Below are 22,938 nucleotides of genomic sequence, written 5' to 3'. Positions count from 1 at the left end.
GGGGGAAGGATTGAGCAAAAAAGAAAAAAAAAGATAGAACTCATGGACATGGACAATAGTGCAGTGATTTGGGAGGGGGAGCAAGGGTGGAGGTGGAAGAGGGCATAGAAGGGATAAATGAGATGGAAAAAATAAATTAAATGCTGTATATTCACCAAGAAGATTGGGTGTGAGTAGACATTTATAGACATTATAAGGAGAATAGAGACTTCTATTTTTCATTGTTTTTAACCATGGAAAGAGGGCCAATTTTACTGTGAACTTAAAACAACTCTAAAAAATATAGGTGATTTATGGGAAAAATAATATAAAAGATAAACAGTTACAAAAAAGAATAAATATGACACTATATCTGAAGATAAAGTTAGGACATTTGGCTACCTATTTGGAAAATACAGAAGCCATAAAGGAAAATATTGATATAGATTTGATTGTAAAACTAAAAACAAAAACTTCTCTACATCAAAAGGCACCATATGAAAAGCAAAGACCTACAACCAAGATTACTCTACCCAGCAAAGCTATCATTTAGAATTGAAGGTAAGATAAAGAGCTTCCCAGACAAGGAAAAGCTAAAGGAGTTCATCACCACCAAACCAGTATTTTATGAAATGTTGTAGGGTACTCTTTAAGAAGAAGAAATAAAAGATCAAAAACATGAACAATAAAATGGCAATAAATGCATATCTTTCAACAATGGAATCTAAAAATCAAAATAAATGAACAATGAATCTAATGAACAAAATAAACTGATGAATAAAATAGAACTAGAAGCATAGAACATGAAACAGACTGAGGAATCTCAGAGGGAAATGGGGAGGGAGGCTGGGAAGAGAGTAATCAAATAACTTATATGCATATAGGCATTAACCATGGACATAGAGACAATAGGGTGGTGAAGGCCTGGGGTAGGGCAGGAGCCAGGTGGAGGGGGGAATGGGGGAAAAAAGGGTGACATTTGTAATATTCTCAACAATAAAGGTTAAAAAAAAAACCCAAAGAACAAAAGGCACCATAAACAAACTTAAAAGATTAGCTCACGTGATTGGAATCCCTTACAACTCATGACTGAGCAACTGCTTTATTTGGGTGTTAACTATCACCTAACAAGAATGAAAGCTCTTAAAGCCGTTTGCTACATTGCTTAAGGCATTTATTACTATTTGAGCACATCCTATTGCCCCTACCAGATTAATCTTCAGAGCAGGCATCATACTTACCTTTGTATTCCCATAGCAAATAACACGTAGTAGGAACTCAAATAATGGCTGCCTGAATAAGTATCATATGCTGAAGTCTGAAATGGACATAACCTGTGGGATTGTGTGCATGAAACTAGATATTATTATTCATTCTTTTCCTGCCTCTAACTTAACTTTCTTTACATTTAACTTATTATAATAAATGTTTTAGGTAGTTTTTTCTTCCTTTGTAAATCTTACTGGTTTCATCTACCTTATCATTTAAAGAGTAACTTTTATTACAAAAATTATGCATGTCCATTATAAAAACTTAAAAAATAAATATACACAAAAGGGGAAAAAAAACAAGAAAATAAAAATCACTATTTTGGTGCATTTTTCTCAGTCTTTTTCTCTATACACACATGCACACATTTAGACCATACTACATATATTATCACTTTTTTCTGTAAAGGGCCAGAGACAGTAAATGTTTTCAGCTTTGCAGGCCATATGGTCTCTGTCAACTCTGCCACTGCAGTGGTAAAAGGAATGGGTGAGGCTGTGTTCCAATAAAACTTCATTTACAAAAACAGGTGACAGGTTTTAGGTTTATTTTGCTGACCCCTGTTCTCTATTATTAAATAACCTTCAATGCATTATTCTTGACTGCATAGGATTCTACTGTACAAATCCCCTGTGGTTGGGTATTTGATCTTCTATACCACTGGGATGTCCCCATCCTTTGTGCACATTGACAAACATTTAGAAATAATTTCTAAAAGTGAAGTTGCATTTCTAACAAGCAGAGTTTTCAGCATTAAGATTTTTTTATCCTAACTTATTTGCCAAATCCTCCTCCAAGAAGAACCTAAAAAATGAGGGAATCACACCAAGACTTCAGGTAGGGGCAAACTGACAGCCAATCATAGCCAGGAAGAGACCAAACCTGGTCACGCCTATCTCTTTTTACACATGAGCTCCTGCTGTTTTTGCCCTACCGCTGACTTAAATAGTTGCTACAGAGACCATATGGCCTACAAAGCCAGTAAAATATTTACTGTCTAGTTTCTAGACAAAGTTTTCTGACAAAGTTTGGTCTAGAGCCCTCAAACAGAAAAAGCTTCAGATTCAAAAGACCTGAGATAGGAATCAACTTAATGAATTCAAAACAAAGGAAAGATCTTAGTGACTAGAATGTGAACACCACAGAAAGAGAAGGAGATGGGGAGGTAGGATGGGACCGTATTAAGGCTTTATAGATTATCAAAAAGGTTAGATTAGGATTTTATTTCAAGTGTAATGAGAAACTAATCTTCCCAATTTTAGGCAATGGCAACATTACCAATCTCAAAAACCTGAAGTTCTTTTTGATTCTTTCCTTTACCTAATTTTCTTCCTTTCATATTTGATCTGTCAAGAATTTTTACTTATTTTATCTCTGAAATTAACCTTAAATCTATTTCTAGTTCCTCTGCTACTCTCAGTACAAATCCTCATCATCTAGTGCCATCTAACTGGTTTTCTGCTTTCCAATTTTCCCTGTGCAATCCCTTCTTTTCACAGCAGCCAGAATCATCTTAAAACAGAAATCAGACCAGGTCATACTCATACCTCGAATTCTACAGTGGCTTTGCATCACAGCACAAAGCCCAAATTTCTCATAGTCTATGGAGCATAAAGCAAACACTAATAAATACTACCTTGATCCTGAGTAGGGAATATACTGGCTAGATCATTCAAATATGATGTCAATATTTGATTTTAGACATGTTTTATCATGTTAAAGTCAGATTATTTCCTTTTTACTAAAAGAGGAATGAATATGGAATTTTTACAAAATGTCATTTTATTATCTATTAATATGTTAAGTGTTTCTCCTTTGATCTACTGATTCAATAACAGATCTATAGATGTCCTAATACATTTGTATTTCTGGGAAAATCCATTGTTTTAATATAAGTCTGTATTTGATTTATGACTTTTATAACTATATTCATAAATTAACAGTTTTCTTTTCTGTGTCAACTTTCATTTTTAGACCTATGCTAACTTTATAAAACAAACTAGAAAGCAATGAAAATTTTCTCTATGCTTCGAGAATTTAAAAACAACAGGAATAATCTATTTCTTGAAGGTTTGAAAGATTTCTCCTACCAAACTTTGAGGCCTGGCTCTGTAGTTGCGAAGAGAGGGCTCTGTCTTTAATAACTTAAATTTCTCTCATGCTATTATTGGCATACTAAGTTTTTCTATCCCTTCCTAAATGATATCATTTAGATTTTCCTATAAGACCACATATCTCAGCAAGACTTTCATATTAGTATAGAGTCATACTTAGTATTCTATTTTAAATTAAAGTTAAGGAAAATTTCAAGCATATCTAAAAATAGAATGGTAAAACAAACTCTTTTGTAGCCAGCACTTAGCTTTTAACAATGAAAAACTTATGTCCAATCCTACTTCATACTTCCCCCTACTCCCATACTTATTTTGAAGCAAATCCCAAATATATTATTTCACCTGTAAATATTTTCTTAAATATATCTTATTGATTTTTTATAGAGAGGAAGGGAGAGGGATAAAGAGTTAGAAACATCGAGGAGAAACATCGATCAGCTGCCTCCTGCACACCTCCCACTGGGGATGTGCCCACAACCAAGGTACATGCCCTTGACCGGAATCGAACCTGGGACCCTTCAGTCTGCAGGCCGACGCTCTATCCACTGAACCAAATCGGTTAGGGCGAACCTGTAAATATTTTAGTTGTTATGATGCTTTAATCTCCTTCCTATCTGTAATTATTTCTTGTTTTGCTTTCCTAAAGCTGTGCATTTGTGTGTGTTTTTTTCCTGTTTTCTAATTCACTGATTTTGGAATTTATATTGAATTCCTTTCTCTTGGTTTTTATAGGTTTACTTTGTAGTTCTTTCTCTAGCTACTTTCACTGAATTCCTTTATTTGAATTCTCATTTATTAATATATTATCTTTCAAGTATAATTCTAACAATATCATTTAAGATACTATTATGTTCTAAGCACCATGCTTTACATGAAATTATTTCAGTTAATTCTTGCTACAATGAGGAAAGTACTATTATCCACACTACAGATGAAGAAACTAAGGCTTAGAGAGAAGTTAAGAAGCCTGCTACCCAAATTCACACAGTTTAGAAGTGGGAATGGCTGTGACGCTGGTGGTAGTATAACCACATGCTTTCATCTGGGAAAAGAGTGTGTGTATGTATGGCCAGTTGTCTGACTTAGATCAGAAACCAGGAGGGCCGAAACCGGTTTGGCTCAGTGGATAGAGCGTCAGCCTGTGGACTGAAAGGTCCCAGACTCTCAGTGACTGGGCCACTCCAGGGATGCGGCAAACAGGAATTTTTACCTGAAGGACTTACAAGTCTCTTCTGAAGCACAAGCAAATCCAAAGCAATGCCATCGGCGCTGGCCGGTGTGGTTCAGTGGATAGACCGTCGGCCTGTGGACTGAAAGGTCCCGGGTTCGATTCCGGTCAAGGGCATGTACCTGGGTTGCGGGCACATCCCCAGTGGGAGATGTGCCGGAGGCAGCTGATCGATGTTTCTCTCTCATCGATGTTTCTAACTCTCTGTCTCTCTCTCCCTTCCTCTCTGTAAAATCAATAAAATATATATTTAAAAAAAAAAAAAAAGAAACCAGGAGGTACTAAATCTTTTGATAAGACCCTGAAGGAAGACAGGCCAGTAGAGGGTCCACAGCCAAGTTTCTGAACACTGTTCTACACCATACAGTTGTCAAACCCAATTATCAACCATCTTCATGGCTCCATGACGGCTGAGCCCTTTTGGAGAAAAACTAAACCCTATGATAAAAACTTAAAACTAACGTGTTATTAACGAATTCCTTAGGATACATTTTTTTTTTGGTATGGATCATTCAATTTTTCAGACACTAAAGGATATACATTTAAGTACAGGAGAAATACTCCATAGCACACAGCCATCAGTAGATAATGTTAAAAAATGATAAGGTTCTAAGGTTTTAAATCAGAGATGGGAAAAAATTTTGTGATCATCAACTTGAATCAACTGGCAGTGGCTTCCGACACCACTGAGAGAGGTTGCTTCTAAGGCCCTGTATCAAAGGAAATCTCACTATGAGCATAAAGAGAGGATAAGGGGGCAGCAGCACCAACATCCCAGGTGAAATCTTGCAGGAAGCAACAATACACCCTAGGTGGCATTTCTCATTTCCCTATCCAGACATTTTTTTTTCTACTTAGCCTGGTGTTCTTTTTACTAAGTCATGTTTGTATAAAATGGTTTAAATGAAAAGACTCGTTTAGGTAAAGGGGTTATAACTTTCAATATGCCAGTATTTCAGGTTGACTCAATAAAACATTCATACTGGCACAGAACTTAATCAAATCAGTTAGCTCCCTTTCCAATATGGATTAGATCACTTGAGCTGAAAAAAAGCGGGGGGGGGGGCATTGTGATAAATAGACTAGAGCAGAAGGAGAAGCAATTTTGGATCAGAGGCACCATATGAGTTAGGCAAGCCATGATAAAAAAAAAGGGGGGGGAGTTAAAAAGCTCTTAGGTATGAAGTAAAGGGACACTAGGAAGTGAAAGAATAGCCCTGAAAGATAGCCAAATATGTAGCAAAAGGAAACCTTGCATGCTTGGAAATGCTGACTATTATACACATACTCCATTTAATGCTACTATACAGAATGCTAATTATAATGCTACTTATATCAGAAATATTTTCCTTAGTGGCATGTACTTAATTCAACTACAGTATATTTTTTCCCATGCTCTAAGTGCTAAAATATACTCTCAGCCGATGAGAATTAGAACAACAGACAATACTTTATACTAGTGATTTTCAACTGGTGTGCTGCAATAGGTACACTTATATGCTGCAAGAATTTTTAAAACATACAATACCTGACTATTTAGTCAGGGGTACTGACCTCTTTTCCCTTAGATTGTCAAATAAAAAAATGACAACTGCCAACACAATAATAGCAGTCCAGTGTGAATGAATCAAAATTGTACCTTTTTTGTCAGATGAGCAAAAAATATATTTTGTGGAATGCTGCAGAATTATAGTAATTAGTCTATGTGTGCCATAAGATGAAAACGGTTGAAATCGCTGCTGTACATAATTAGTCAATAAGTGCCATTAATGTACCACCCCACAAATGTTCCCTGCCAATGAGCGCACTATTATACTTCCTATGCTGAGCGGGTTCTTCACTGTCTATTGTCAACTCTGCTAGGGCTCGCTTTCTGTAGTTTATTTTGTGTTTGAGCCATGATGACTGCAAGAGGTATTCAAGTGCATACTGGACTCACGGTTATGAGTATCATTTTGGATCTTCAAATGCAAGTTTTAAGGCAGCTTGAGGGAACCTTCAAGGACATGGAGGAAACCAGTGGACAACTGGGAACTGATGAAATTCCCTGGATCTTCTGAAGGCCATCATATACATCACTACAGCCTTAGGGTAACTGTATTGTATAAACAGTAGCTGGAGTAACAGCATGCATGGAAGTTGGGAGAAACTACTGCTAAAGACCCATCATGACTTCAGAGGACTTGAACAGGGCACTGCTGGTGTATTCTTGCCTGTGTCCTTCATAGGGGTGCTGCTCCTTAATCTGGCATTTAAAGTATTTTCTAACCCAGCGGTTCGCAACCTGTGGGTCGCGACCCCTTTCGGGTTCGAAGGACCCTTTCACAGGGGTCGCCTAAGACTATCGGAAAACACATATATAATTACATATTGTTTTTGTGGTTAATCACTATGCTTTAATTATGTTCAATCTGTAACAATGAAAACACATCCTGCATATCAGATACTTACGATTCATAACAGTAGCAAAATTACAGTTATGAAGTAGCAACAAAAATAATTTTATGGTTGGGGGTCACCACAACATGAGGAACTCTATAAAAGGGTCGCGGCATTAGGAAGGTTGAGAACCGCTGCTCTAATCTATCTTCACTTTACCTTTTTAAACCATTTTTATCACTACTACTTTTAACAAGCTTTCTCCAAACCTTGACAATCATGCATGTGCCTTAATATAAGAACTACAGTGGACATTTACTTCAGCCAGTTTCTTCTTAAGGTGAAGAAAACTCTTTGTAAATGTCCTAGAGAAATATAGTATTTTTCTTTCTGTTCACCCTTTGCAAGTGGAAAGGGTGGATCATTCCTCTACTGACATATTAAAAAAAAAAAGAACTACAGACTGAGTTGATATATACAGTGTTTAGGACTACAGTAATATAATATTTACAAAGTTGATGTTATGAACAATTAATGTATGCATAGTCATTAGAAAGAATAATAAGGGGAAAAGAAGGATCAAAGGACCAAATTAAGAGAAAGTCCAATCATTTCACAATTTTGTCAGCCACAAAATCACTAGATACCACCCTAGATCCTAAGGGGCTCTATTTTATCCTGGGTGAATAGTCTGAGAGAGCAGGCTCAGCCGCTGGAAGGAAGAGGACAGGAAAAGTTAACACTCGCTGGATTCTTACTTTGTGCTAAGTATTTATTTATCTCTTTTAACTCTCAAGTCCCAGAAGAATCTTCACCTAGTACTATAAGAACCATTAAGAGAATTATTTCTCACTAAGCAAGAAACTGCTTTAATGATTCTTAGATGACTATGGAGACCTAAACAGTCAAGACTCCCTATTTTTTCAGCATGGATCGTGCAGAGCATGGAGTCCTCTGGCCAGCTAATAAAGGATGAAAAATTCTGGAGTCCAGGAAGGTATCTTGGCTTGGGGTGCTATACAGCACTCTACCTTCTGCTAGAGAGTCTCTCTCCACAGCCCCACCAAAATAAAAGATAAAAATAACAAACCCTCCAGCAGGGAAAGAACAAGACATGGCTAGAGCTTGAGAAAATTCAACTAACTAGACATAAATACGAATTAATATGCAAGCATTCCTGGGGGAGGGAAATGGGGTTTGGTGATGACTATCCATTATATTCTAATATAAGCCAATTGAATGACAAATTTTCTTATATTTTATGAGATATGTGGAGGAAATAAAAGTTTTTATTTCAGGTGCTTAAAGAAAGGATCATGCTTTTAGGAAGCCAGAAGGAAAACAGCATTAAAATTACAAAGATAGAAGAGAAGTGGATCTAGGATATGGGAAGGAGTCAGATTGCAGGGCAAAGAATAAAGGAAAGAGAGGAAGAGAGGAGGTGCAAAGAAAGGGAGAATGCAGCCAAAATGGAATGGCTCCACCGCAAACAGAAACCAGGGGACATGTTCAAGGGACAACATGAGGGGCAGCTTAGTAAGCTTTTACTTGATCTCCCTATTTTCAGCCCAGTAGCTCACCCACCTCCTACTATGCCTGGGGTTTCCCAAGTCTGGAGTCTCTCTGGTTAATTTTTCCCTATGAAATACCTTTTGTCTTTTCCAGGGAGAGGAGAGAGTATAAACTCTTTATATAGTCATTCAACCAATCTCTGTTTTCAGCTGCGTGCCATATCTTCACTTTCCATAGTACCTGATAACATCATTCTTAAGCTCATCTGGAGCTTTGGGTCTCTGAATAAGGCTTGCTTCATGCTGATATACTCCTCTAAAAGTATTAGGTCCTATAACTTCCTCTTGTTAGGACTCTTTTATCTTCTTTTCATAATTACATATCTTGATTCAATTACAGAAGTCTTCTAATTTCAAAGACCACATTTCTGTTTCTTATTGTTTTAGGTGATAATTTCTCAGAGGAGAAGAGGCCTAAAGCAGCTTTATCTTTCCATTTTAAAACTAAAAGTTTCCCTTATATGCTTTTGTGTCTCCAGCAACCTAATAGAGTTCTTGGCACCCAGCAGACATTCATTAACTACTTGGTTAATGAACGATTACCCGTAGTTACAAACTAAGCTGCTGTAACAAAAAGATCTCCAAATGCAATGACTCAAACAGGATAAGTGCCTATTTTCCTCTCATGGAGCACTCCATAGGTAACAGGATGGGTTAGAGTGAAGAGGTGTTGCTAGATTCTTCTCTCTTGTTATCCTCCATCCATCTGATGATCTTGTTGTGGTCAAAACTGGCTAATCATTACACTCTGCATTCTAGCCCATGGAAAAGGAGCCGTTCAACCTACTAGAAAGCCTACCAGTTGACAAATTCCACACACACAATTATCTCATAGTTTCTATAGGCCAGGAATCTGGGCCAACAAACATGTCAGCTTGGAAGTAGATCCTTCTCCACATTAAGTTTCAGATGAGATTCTAGCCCTGGCCAACTGCTTGACTGCAGTCTGTGAGACTCTGACCCAAAGAACCCAGTTAAGCTGTACACAGATTCCTGGCCCACAGAAACTGTGAGATAATAAGTGCATGTTGTTTTAAGCTACTAAATTTGGGGTAATTTGTTATGCATCAAATATATAACTAATATGACATCTCTATTTTCACTATTTAAATTATAAATAACTGACAAAATAAAAAAAAATTAATTGTAGATTAAAGGCAAATATAATGTTAAAGTATAAAGCTAACATATTTTGACAATCTTTTGGGTTTAATGCCATTAAAGAAATATTAAATATTAGGCTTTTATGTTATACTTAAACCTAATTCCTATAATCTGGAATGCTCTGCTCAACTAAGATATTACCAGCAGTTCACCCACACTGCTGGAAATATCTTAGTTCTATATCTTTTCACCTTATCTTTAGAATGCAGTTTCTTCCACAGGTAAGTGTTACTAATGTTGTGAGTACTTTGAGGGAAAGAATGAGCCATATAATATTGCAAGGAAAACTGCTTTGATTTTAGGCTAAAGAGAATAAAAAATTTGAAGGTTTGCCTTCCAAAAAGAATCGTTACATGAAGGAAAAAAAGGTAGTTGGTGGCAGAAAAATCAATATTAACACGTACTGATTGGTTTTATGTTTGCTTAAATGCCAATAAATGTATCCTCTGGATTAATGAAGTAAAATGCCTCAAATGTTTTGGGAGTTACAGAAATGTGACCAATGTGAAGTCAGCCGTGGGCACCAGACCCCATGTCCGGGTCCTGTGCTAGCCAAAGCATAATTCATGCATTCATTTAATTAACAAGCACTTATTGGGGTGCTGGATATAAAACAGGGAATAGGTGAGTGCCGCCCACACGCGGCTACCACCCGCTTGTGCTCGCCGGGAAACTACAGCTCCTGGCAGGCCCCGCACCGTAAAACAGGGAATATATCAGACATGGTCACTGCCTCATGCAGCTCACAGTTTAGTAGGGAATATAAACAAATAAATAAGCAATAAAATCTAGTGTGGTGCTGCTATTTAGGGCATGCATGGACTGCTGTGGCGACACAAAGGAAAAACACCGAACTCAAGGTGAAAATGGAAGTGACAGTTTTATCAGGAAGATGTCTCAGTTGAAGAGATATCAAAACGTGAATCAGAAGGATCAGGAATTAACTGGAAGGAGGTGGTAAGGGGAAAAATATTCTGGGAGAGGGACTATCACCTCTGAAGGCCCAGGAGCAAAAGAGAACCCGATACATTTGAGTGATTAGACTTTCAGTACAGGGTAGATGTCTGTGTCCAGGGAGGATATAAACAAGTATGCAAGGCCTTATTATGCAGGACTTGGTAGGTCACACTGCAGAGTTTGGACTTTATTTAAAGACACAGTAGAGAAGACATCCCTCTTACAATATAACGAAACCTACAAAATTCTCAGAATTATCTTAATAAGAAATAGACAAAACTATATGCAAGAAACCATAAAATTTTGATAAAGGTTATAAAAGAATATCAAAATAAATGAATGTCCTTGGATGTGAAGACTCAATATTATTAAAATATTATTATTTACAGTAACTGAAACTGTATGTGAAGTCAAAATCTTCAGAGATGTTGTAGGTTGAATTATGTCCTCCAAAAGGTATGTTCAATATTCCCTATGCTATACTTTACATGGTGTCACATGGGTACTAGATTTCTTGGGGTTATCACTCTATAAGGGGTATATAAATGTCTAATCACTATGCTGAATACCTGAAACTAATATAATATAGTATGACAAATATAATTGAAAAAGAATCCTAGCCAGCATGACTCACTAGTTGAACACTGACCTATGAACCAGGAAGTCAAGGTTCGATTCCTGGTCAGGGCAAATGCCCAGATTGCAGGCTCAGTGCCCAGTGTGGGGCATGCATGAGGCAGTAAATCAATGATTCTCTCTCATCATTGATGTTTCTATCTCTCTCTCTCCCTTTCTCTCTGAAATCAATAAAAATATATTAAAAAAAAGAAAAAGAAAATTTTAAAAACTGTTAAAAAGGCATGTTCAAGTTCTAATCCGCTGTACCTGTGAATGTGATCTTATTTGAAAATAGGGTCTTTGCAGATGTAATAATATTAAGATCAGGTCAAACTGGAGTTGGATGAGCCCTAAACCAATAGACTGCTGTCTTTATAAGAGGAAAATCTGGATACAGAGACACACAGGGAGAATGCCATGTGACAACGGAGGTAGAGGTTGGAGGGATGTGTTTTACACCACCCAGCTTGTGGTACTTTATTAGTGCAGCCTTAGGAAACTGATACAATTGGGTATACAGCAATTTTATATATGATAAAAGAAGGATCTTAAATGAGTGGGAATGAATTTTTTTAAAGTATGTTTTTATTTCAGAGAGAAGAAGGGAGAGAGAGAGAGAGAGAGAAAGAGAGAGAATCATCAATGATGAGAGAGAATCATTGATCGGCTGCCGCATGCACTCCCCCCACTGGGAATCAAGCCCACAACCCGGGCATGTGCCTTGACCAGGAATAGAACCATGACCTCCTGGTTCAGAGGTCCACACTCAACCACTTAGCCAGACCAGCTGGGTGAATGTGTTTTATGTATTCAATAAGTAGAGATTAGGGCAACAGGGTATCATTTAGAAAGGAGGGTTAGGTTTCTACGTCACAGTAGGTACTAAAATTTCAAGTAGATCACAGAGCTAAATGCTAAAAATAAACCCATAAAAGTGGTAGATGAAAATGTAAGAGACTATATTTAAGACCTTGGTGCAAGAAAGGATTTTCTAACCAAAACATGAAACCCAGTAGCCAGATCTGATTCCTCAAAACTGAAAACTTCTGTACATATGCAATAACAGACAACATAATCAATCTTAAAAAAATAGGGAGAAAATATTTGTAACATATGTTATAAACGTGGAGTTAATATCCAGAATATATACAGAAATAATACAGATCATAAGGAGACAAGTATCCCCAAAGAAAATTGGACCAACACAAAAATACAAAAGCCAATAATGCGTGGATACTCAACTTCACTAATAATCAAATGAGATGCAAACTGAATGAAAGTGTTATTTACTTAAAGTGGCCCAAATTAAAAATAATTTCTGATAATATCCAATGTTGAATATCCTGATTGACCATACCCTATTCAACATGGAATTAAGTTTTTGTTTGATGGGCAATTTGGCAGTGTCTACTGAGATTTAGATGTTCATACCCTTTGTTCCAGCTCATTCTTTTCTAAGACTACTAGTCTCCTGGTGCACGAATTTGTGCATATTGAAAAGAAATTAATTAGCAGAAATATTTTAATATCACTATTTTCCCTTTCTCTATAATAGAAGTATCAACCAAATTCACGATCGACAATGACAGATCGGAACACATGTGTGCGATTGGCACCAGTGAGAGCTTTATATGTATCACACATGCGTGAGTCAATTTAGCCTTTTAAAGAAAATAGGATTCCACAGAGTCTCCTATCTACCCACTCCAGGACTTCTCTGAGGATCAAATGAGATGAGGCAGGGGAAAACGCTTTACAGACACTTGGTTACCGTGTAGAATGTTTTCACCTGGCTATAAAGCAAGTCATGTTCCTGGGCTGAAGAAACTCCATGGAGGCTCGTCGCTAGGGAGAGGAAGCTGGGCTACGTGACATCATTACCCGGACACTTAGCATATTAGCCTTTTATATATAGACTAGAGGCCTGATGCATGAAATTCATGCAAGAGTAGGACTTCCCTCCCCCGGCTGCCGGCACTGGCTTCCCTCTGGCACCGGGGACCCAGGCTTCCCTTGCAGCCCCAGCTTTGTCTGGAAGGACATCTGGTCTAATTAGCATATTATGCTTTTATTATTATAGATATCCTACTAAAACACAAGTTCCCAAAAATAAATAGGGGAAAATTACATTAAGTATAGGACATCCATAAAACAGTGTTATGCAACCATTTAAAATACGTACATCTACATTTTTGTCATAAAAGATGTTTAAGATATTAAATGAAAATGAATTGCCGAATATATGTATTTTATAAATATCAGCAATAATTGTCTTATGTACAGAACAAAAAGAAAATAATAACTGAGCTGTAACATTGGTTATCTTGCATGGAGAGACAATTTATTTACTACTCTCCAATAAATCTATGATTTAGTTTAAAAATTAAGCTTTCAAGTACTAATGAAAACTTTGAATAATATGAGAGCAATTGTTTTCATTCTTTTAAAATCAGTTTCTAAATGTCACTGGCATATTCAAGAATGAATTTTGGTAAAATTCATGTGAAAGAATCAACAGTTTTCTAATACCATAAGATCATTATTTTGCTCAGTTTAAAAGTATGAATACTTAAATTTTATGGTACTTGATTTATCTATATCCTTTATTATATAAAATTTTACTTACAGTTTGTGGATTAATCTCTTCCTCTCCCATAGGTTCATCCATAATTTGCTGTCCATTCTGTGAAAAGCACAGCAAGTAGAAAGTTACCAAAGCAGATCTTACATCACTTAAAGTTAAATGAAGGCAGACAAAACAAAATCACATAGGAATATTTTTACCCCTAAAGGGTTCTAATGAAGTACAGAACAACTATATAAGTAAGCAGTTGCCAATTTGCAACAGGGCTGTGCTTCAAAAGTTAACATGTAAATTGTTTATTTTAAACTATGAAAACATTTTTCAATGGAAATGATATAATAAATGATAATTACCTTTCCAGGTGAGCTCTTGAATTTATTTTAATAGTTAAACGCATTACAAATGATCTTATTCAAACCTCATCAAACTTCATTTACAACACTTTCTATGGGAAAAACATTCTAAATTCCAACTCCATTGATAATTAATCAGGGCAACTGATTAATTATTTCAGGGGAAAATTAAGCTAGATCTCTATATCAAAATAGATTCCAGATGGATTAAACATGTAAATGTTAAAAAAATTCAACAGTGCTGTCAAATCTTTGAGGGAAGGTGGGGGTGGCTGGGTGGGTGGGAAGAGATTAACCAAAGAACTTATATGCATATATGCCTAACCCATGGACACAGACAATAGTGTGGTGAAGGCCTGGGGGATGGGTGCAGGGTGGAGGGGGTCAATGGGGAAAAATGGGACATCTGTAACATTTTCAACAATAAAGATAAATTTTAAAACATGTCAAAAAGAAAACTATACAAGTATTAGAAGAAAATACAGGTGAATAATACTTATGGGGTAAGTAGGGTGAAAGTAATAAAGAAAAAAACTACTAGACACAAAAAAGTTAAAAGACAAATTGATTACAAAAAATTAAAAGCAACGTATGACAAAGGATTGGTATCCTCAATACATAAAGAGCTTTGTTTTACAAACCTGTAAGAAAAAATGATGAACCGCAACAGAAAAGAGCAATAAGGGAAAAAAGTGTTCAGCCTTAATACTAATCAAGGAAATGCATTTAACCAAAAGATACCTCTGCCTTTCAAATTGGTAACGATTTACAGAAAAAAACCACTAGCATTAATATGGGGGGCCCATCATTTCGACTTTTTTTTTTTAAAACAATGGACAAGTGGGCTTAGATGTACATACAAGAATGCTCACCATAACTTTTTCCAAAAAGAACTCCCAATTGGAAATCTAAATTCCTAACAATAGAGAACTAGTTAAATATATTTGGTATATCCACATTATGGAATACTATGCAGTCATTAAAAATGATGATAAAGATGTAAATTTATTGACATGAAAAGACAGTCACATGTAATAAGTGAAAAAGCAGTTTACAAAACAATATGGATTGTAATGATCCCATTTTAAATAAATATATACATGTTCCAATGTATATATTTCTATGGGAAAAACTCTGGAAGGATATACATCAAAATGTTAACAATGACTATCTCTGGGTGGTAGAATTTTAGACAATTTAAATTGTTTTTGCTTGTTTGAATTTTCTAATGTTTCTACAATGAATATGTATAATTTGTGTAATTTAAAAGAAAATAAAACAAAACCAGAGTCAGGAACATATAGTGTCATCTCCAGTTCCCTCAATGGAAAAAGGTGTAAATTCCCTTGACCACTTGTTAATTCAGCAAATGGACAAGAATCTAAGCTAACCATCTTTGGAGCACTATCAACTAGAAAATAAAAGGTAACCCACCCACTACTCTATACTCCTCACGAGGCAGCTGCTCTGAATTTGAATTCCTTTCTCTATTCTCCCCATCCCTATTCATCCATCCATCCATCCATCCATCCATCCATCCATCCATCCATCCATTTCATTTTATTCTTGCTATGTTCTAGGCACCAAGCTGGAGATGAAAGGTTAACAAACATGCCTTAATCATAGATATCCATCCTAGAGGATCTCACAGTTCTACTAACCCATAAAAAGGGTATCTTACATTTTAAAACACTCACAGAATATGTTCCTATATTAGGAAATGCCTATACAATATTACAAAGCACAGAAATGGTGCCTCCCCTGGTGCCAAAGGGGAGGCAGGTATAAGATCTTTATTTTCCTAAGACACTTTCAGAGGCCCATTTCTATGGTAAAGACTCAACTCCATGATACATCTTTCTCCTAAAAGCCACAACCATATATTCAACTGAACACTGATTATTTTTATTTGGGCATCCCAGATAAAATTAAAACTAGATCTTAAAAGAACACTGGCTTTGGAGTCAGAAACCTAGATCAGATTTCTGTTCTTGCACTAATTATGAAGCATTAGATATATGATTTAAACTATCTAAGCTTTAGTTTCTTCATTTGGAAAGTAAAGATTAAAAAGTCTTATCTTCAGAGAATTCTGAAGACTAAATGAGATAATGATATAAAACCCTAAGCGCTGTGCCTGGCATTGAGTAAACAATCAATTTTAGCTATTTTAATTCTGTCCAAAATTAAATTCAATCACCCCCTCTGTGGCCCACCAATCTGCTACTTCTCCTGTGTTTGGTATCTTAGTGAATGTTATCATTATTCATCTAGTAACCCAAACTAGACTTTTTCATTAATTGTACAGAGTTCTTTTTCTATAATAATCTGCTCAACATCTCTCCTAATATTAGGATTTTAGAACCCAGGTCTAACTAGAGCTACACTTATATTTTCCATGGGAATATAATTTGAGAACCATCTGCTCCTTGCGACTTTCATGTATGCAAAACAAGAATCACAACTTATAACTTACTTTTAAGGCAAACTGGTACAGCAGAAACAACATTAAACTTCAATTGGTGGACCAGGTGTAGATTCCTAGGTCTGCCACTTATAAGTTTTTTGGGGGAAATTGAAATTTTCTCTTATCCTGTTACTTTATCTGTTCAAAATGAGGATACTTACCCTGTCTACCCAATGGGTCATTGTTAGGCTCAAAACTGAGTTAAGGGAAAAAAGTGTTCAGCCTTAATACTCATAAGAAAGCAGTCTATAAAGAGCTATCTATACCAATACAAATAACTATTAAGGTGAGGTAGATTTTTGAGGATAAAATAATACTCCATAAAGTCCTTTTGATCTTAGAATAAAAAGAAGTTTAGGATTTGTAAGGGATCTTGAAAGTCTTCTGTTCCAAATATACATCATATGCTTTGGTTCTTTCTATCCCATTCTCATCTATATTTGAACACTATCAAGACAAGAATGTACTACTTTACCAGGCAGCCTACTATACCATCTGAGAAAAAGCTTTGGTTGCTAGATAAAATTCATTACATAGTAACTTTCCTCAGCAACAAATTCCCTTTAAGAGGATTACTAATATATGATGGCTAACTTGCCTGCACCATAGGAAGTATGACTGAAAAGTCATAGGAAGTAAATCTACAGCTGTAACTATAAACCACCCCAAGGCTGTTCTTTTCTAGATGGCTCAAGTTCCTTCAAACATTCCTTTTACACAGATGAGACCATCTTCTTTCTGAGCATGCATCCAATTCCTCTTAAAGAGTGGTATACAGAATTGCATGCAGTGAACATTTCAACCTTGATATGATCAATGTAAAGGGCACTATCTTCTTTACTGTCTTAAATACCTTTAATATTAATGCAATTCTCACATGCAATGTTTTTGGAATGGCCACAACACATTGCTGAGTCATACTAAGTTATCTGTTGATTAAATCCTCGTCTTCTTTTTTATTTATTAAATTGACTAGAGGCCCAGTGCATGAAATTTGTGCATGAGAGAGGGGGGTCCCTCAGCCCGGCCTGCACCCTCTCCAATCCGGGACCCATCAGGGGATGTCCCACAGGGATCGGGCCTAAACCGGCAGTCGGACATCCCTCTCGCAATCCGGGACTGCTGGCTCCTAACTGCTCACCTGCCTGCTGGCCTGATTGCCCCTAACCACCTCTGCCTTGGCCCCTACCACTATGGCTTTGTCTGGAAGGATGTCCGGTCTAATTAGCACGTTACCCTTTAATTAGTATAGACTGGGCTGACATTGGTCAACATGAAACATACAGGTTTCAGATGTGGGTTTCTATGTTACAAGATCTGTATATATTGCACCGTGCGGCCACTACCCAAAGTCAAATAAATCTTCTCTTGTCACCTTATATTAGGACCCCTTTCTTCCCCACTTGTCTTCTTTATTTACATTACAACTAAGTCCTGTATCCTCTATTTTGTACTTTGTTACTCATAGTCTCATGAATAAAACCTTATTTTATATTTTTGTTTCATCTTTTTCCAGTTCTGATCTATGGCTAGCCTCTATAGATTAGATTCCGAATGTGGCTATCAGCCTCTTGACTATTTTCAGGTTCATGTGATCCATAAATTTTACAATATATTTTCTTTTCTTAACTCGGTACTCAGTTAATTAACACTAATACACTAACAAAGCAATCCAAGAAAAAAACATTGAGTTAAACTTGATCTAAAGGGATTTTATGCTCTACTTTTTGCAAAAATATCTACCTCCTTTCTGAGTTTAGCAAAGATTAAAATTTTGAACAATTTAATTTTTAAAGCAAGAACATATGGAGGCTAATAGCAGTGCAGTATCTTTACAAAGATCTACCAAAAATGGATTTTTACTTCAACAAATGTTTGGTATCATTTCATAAAACAAGGACTCAAAGGTTATCTGTTATAAATGCACAGTTACTTCTTCAGCTAAGAAGTTTCCTTTTTGAAAAATGACTCTTGGCTTCATTAAAGATTAGGTTACATGGACAATCAGTCAGACTCAATATTGCAATTCCTATAGTTCCAAAAGTTCAAGAAAGAGCATCTATTAAATTAGAAAACTTATTCCTCTAATTCAAAGAAACAGAGAAAACAGGTGGTCTGAATCTGGCTAGTACCATATTTAAACCCCATCCTGTCACTTACTGCTACAGTTATCTGACCTTGGGTAAGTTACTTACATTTTGAGCCTCAGTTTCTTCATCTGTAAGATGCATAAAATACCCACCTCACAGTAATATTGTAATTAAAAGGATCCACCAAGGGACAGTAGAAGCTCAGTAAATGCTACTTCCTGTTCCCTCTTTTGCCTCAATTGACTGTGAAACATTATTTCTATAGTTAACTTCTAAATGCAGTTCAGTGAACAACTACAAGAGAGTGTTGAAGATACCTGTTTCATCACTTAGTACAGCCAAATTCCTATCAAGCAGGGTGGAAGAGATCATTCATATGCGTGGTATATTTTTATACAATGTGGCTAAAGAATGAGAGCAGACAAAAAATAGTTTAAAAGAGAGGCAAATGTATTTATCCTCTCTCATCCCACCATAATGCCTTCCAGCCAAAAAACTGCAAAGCTTGGCAGATTGTACATATGCAAATATTATGTGAAATACTGGAAAAGGTTAGAAAATTCTAATCACGCTTTACTCTGTTAGTCTGAAATGTGTAAAAGTAAAAAATCAGATAACATACACTATGGGTCTCATCAGAACAAATCAGATAAAGGAGACTGTCAGCTTGAGTTTCAGTAGGAATTATTTTCAAAATAACTTCTAATGTTATGGTATAAAATTATCACTTAAGATCATCTTCCTGGTTTAAATTAAAGAGGCTGAACAATTCAAATCAGTCATTCTGAATCAAGGTTTTAGGACTTCTAGAATATTCCCAAGTATTTAAAGGAAAATTCAGATGTTTAAAATAAGAACATTTTACTGTTTAAAAAAATTCACTTTAAGTAGCCCTACTAAACAGATTTTGTTGTAATGGCATATTATAATAATGTATATTTCCAGGCTACTGTTTGACACCTTTGAAGAAAATATAAAATAAATTTTAAAAAATGCTTTGAGTTAGCAGGAGATCATCATATACAAATATACTGGGACTAAAATAATTATCTGTCCCAGTACATGCTAACTTTAACTTAGTAGGACATACACCATGTACTGACATTTTCCTACCTAGAAATGGAATGTTACATATGAACATTGGGAAAAAAGAATTCCTCAGAGAACAACAGCCTTAAATAAGAGGGAGGGAAGAAGAAAAGAAAGGGTCCAGAGCCCTAGTGGAGACCCAGGTTGTAGGAATGGGCATGGACCATACTTTTTTTTTAACCACCTTCAAAGTATATTTGCCTTCCAAGCTCATGGTATCAGTGATGGTTTTCCTGCCCAAAGTGTGTAACAGGAGTTCCATGAAGGTGCTGAGGATGAGGCATTAGAAACCTCTCTCAAACTTCAGTTAAGATATGATAAAATTGTTCAGAATCCAAAGAATCTATGCAATCACAATGAAACAACAAGAAACAAGCATTTTATATTCTTAATAAGGAAGGTATATAATCCTTACCAATGTGACAGGATTAAGAATCAGCTCCTCATTTATCCTAAGGAAATATCAGAGATGTGCATAAAGACTTAATGTACAGTGATAGTCATCATACTCATTATACTGAAAAATAGAAAACAATCTAAATGACCAACAGGGGACTGGTAAAATAAATCATAATACATCTATTCATATGTAGGAATACTATGCAATGGTTAAAATCAGGGCCTCAAAGAAAAATTAATGATGCAAAGATATGTTTGCAATATATTAAATTACAAGGGATACAAAACTATGTAGTATGATTCCAATTTTGCACCCCCTTCCAATATGTGTGCATGTAAGTAGCAAAGTATATGTAAAATCTTATCAGTAGTTACCTGGGTCATAGGATTTTCTTCTTTGTACTGTATTTTCAAAAGTATATGCATTTATTATATTTTATTTTTTAAAGATATAAAACAATCAATGTAATTAGAAAAATCCACTTATTCTAGATAAGGTGCCCTTATACCTGCTTTGCTATTCCTCCAGCAACTAAAGACCTGCTAGTAGTCAAGACTGTTCTATTTTCTAGACAAGGATAGGAATGACCTCTGGTTATATCTTCATTTTAAGAAGTTTTTTCTTTCCTTTCTGGTCCTGTGGTTTTGGCCTTAGAAAACAGATACATTTTAGGCCTGAATCCACCTCATGTTTTTTAGAGTGTACCCCTAAGGGGAATTCTGCTTATGAAACAAGAGTATGTTGAGATAAGAAGAAAAGAAAACACGATAGCCAAAATTAAATCTGCATTGTGAATAGCAAGTATTAGAATTGACACTGCAGAAAACGGAATCCATGCCACGGAGGACAAACTTGAGTACATGAAAAAGAAAATGAAAGAAAATATTTAAAAATTATGGAGGACAGACATAGAAATAATCTATGAATACAAATGTTCCTAAAGAAAAAACAGAGCAGTTTAATCAATCAAAAGTATAAGAAAACTTTCCAGTTCCGAAAAAAATACCTGAGACTGGAGACTGAGAAGGTTCAACAGAGATCATCAACACCAAGACATGTCCTGGCAAATGTTTTTAAATTTCAAGGATAAAGATATAATCCTATAAGCATACAAGCAGAAAAAAATAGGTTATTTTCAAAGGAACTAAAACCAGATTGACCTCAGAGTTTTCCCCTGCAACAATAAAATGCCAGAAGACAATGAAGTATTGACACAGAGTTGAAAGGGAAAAATTATGATCTAAGAATTTTATACCTTGTCCTAGTTTTTCATGTACAAATGCCACAGGAAATTATTCTTAGGTTTGCAAAGCCTTATAAATGTCACCATTCTGGTAGTACCTTTTTTCATAAATTGTTCAAAGACGTGTCCTAGACTATTGAAAGAGAGTCAAAATAAGAATTCAAGAATATTGAAGTAGGAAAGAAATGCTGAAGTATACTGACACCAACTTAATATCTAGAAATAACTGGGTGGAAAAGTTAAGCCCACTTAAAAAAAGGGTAAAAAATGAAGGAAAAATTGATATAAGTATGTAAACAATATAAAACTTTAGAAAGTTAAAGGTAAGATCTATAATGTCAGGCTAAATTAATGTGAACTCAAAATAAGAGTTAGTGGAAGAAGGGAGAAACAGAGATTCTAAATTTTCTGTCCTAAAAGGATATTTAAAAACCACTATTTTTAGTAATTAGCTAGTAAATATAAAATTTGCAATGTTTTTAAAAAAAAATACAATAACCAAGAATTTTATTTACTTATTGCAGTCCAAATCATTAGAAGATAGTAACTGGCAGACTGTGAATAGTACTTTACACAGGCATTACATTCAACCCTAAGATCACGAGGTAGGCATAATTATCCCTGTTTTACAGATGAGGAAACAAAGGCTCACCAAAGTTAATTAGTGAATGGCAGAAGCAAGATTCAAACCCAGGTCTTTCCAGTTCCATAACTCTTTCATCACTATTTCATAACCTCCTTAACAAACAATCCATATGACAAAAATAAAAAAACCCCAAACACAATAAAAAACTTACAATAAGATGAATAAGATCATTCCAAAATAATGTAAGAAATGTAAAGTGTGAAGTATCTAGTGAAATTTAAGGGTCTTACTGTATATTTAATGGGATTACAGAATTACTTGTTTTTATGAATGATGATGATATGGTAATTAAGTTTTTAAAAGTCTTTATATTTTCAGAAATATAGATGTAAATATTTACATCTGACGATGTATCTAGGATTAGCCTCAAAATAATCCACTGGAGCCAGAGAGGGGAAGAAAGAGTATGTGGAGAGGGTGGTGATAATTCTTGAGGCTGGGTTATGGGAATATGGTAGTTCATTATACTTATTCTCTTTACTGTGGCATGTGTTTAAAATGCTTGATAACAAAAACTTAAAAGCTTAAAACATCCACATAATCACTTACTACTTTAAAGAGAAACCCAAACAAAACAGATAAGCATAGAAAAACATAAAGAAAAAGAAAGCAAGTATTTGTAAGATTAAAGCCAAAAATAAATTGTGAGGGCAAAAATCTTAAACCAATAAGAAAGGTCATTTAATTTGGACTAAAAATATAATTAGTACTTAATATATGTAGTAATAATAACCACTACCATTTACTAAGGAATTATCATGCACCAGGTGAGTGCTAAATCCTATAG

General features: G+C 35.5%; 1 protein-coding gene across 6 annotated transcripts in view; it reads right to left on the bottom strand.

Moving 5' to 3' along the window:
• The window catches only part of RPS6KA3 (ribosomal protein S6 kinase, 90kDa, polypeptide 3), a 93,608-nt gene extending 71,970 nt beyond the window's left edge, over positions 1–21,638 (bottom strand). Inside the window, exons 1-4 of one of the 6 annotated variants that reach the window (XM_015564867.1) lie at positions 21,518–21,638; positions 21,269–21,362; positions 20,278–20,379; positions 13,906–13,962 (exon numbers count right to left, since the gene is read on the bottom strand). In XM_015564867.1, the coding sequence (XP_015420353.1) occupies positions 13,906–13,947 (42 nt within the window). In that variant the 5' untranslated portion in view covers positions 13,948–13,962; positions 20,278–20,379; positions 21,269–21,362; positions 21,518–21,638. Of the gene's footprint in view, positions 1–1,220; positions 1,265–13,905; positions 13,963–19,090; positions 19,115–20,277; positions 20,380–21,268; positions 21,363–21,517 lie in introns of those variants that run through there. The other 5 variants (XM_006765111.2, XM_006765113.2, XM_015564866.1 and 2 more) reach the window with 5 other exon arrangements.
• Positions 21,639–22,938: the final 1,300 nt, after the last annotated feature.

This window comes from Myotis davidii, unplaced genomic scaffold (genome assembly GCF_000327345.1).
Source record: "Myotis davidii unplaced genomic scaffold, ASM32734v1 scaffold161, whole genome shotgun sequence".
NCBI classification, from domain to species: Eukaryota; Metazoa; Chordata; class Mammalia; order Chiroptera; family Vespertilionidae; genus Myotis; species Myotis davidii.
Note: the sequence above shows the minus strand (reverse complement) of the source record. Positions and strands in the feature narration are given on the sequence as shown.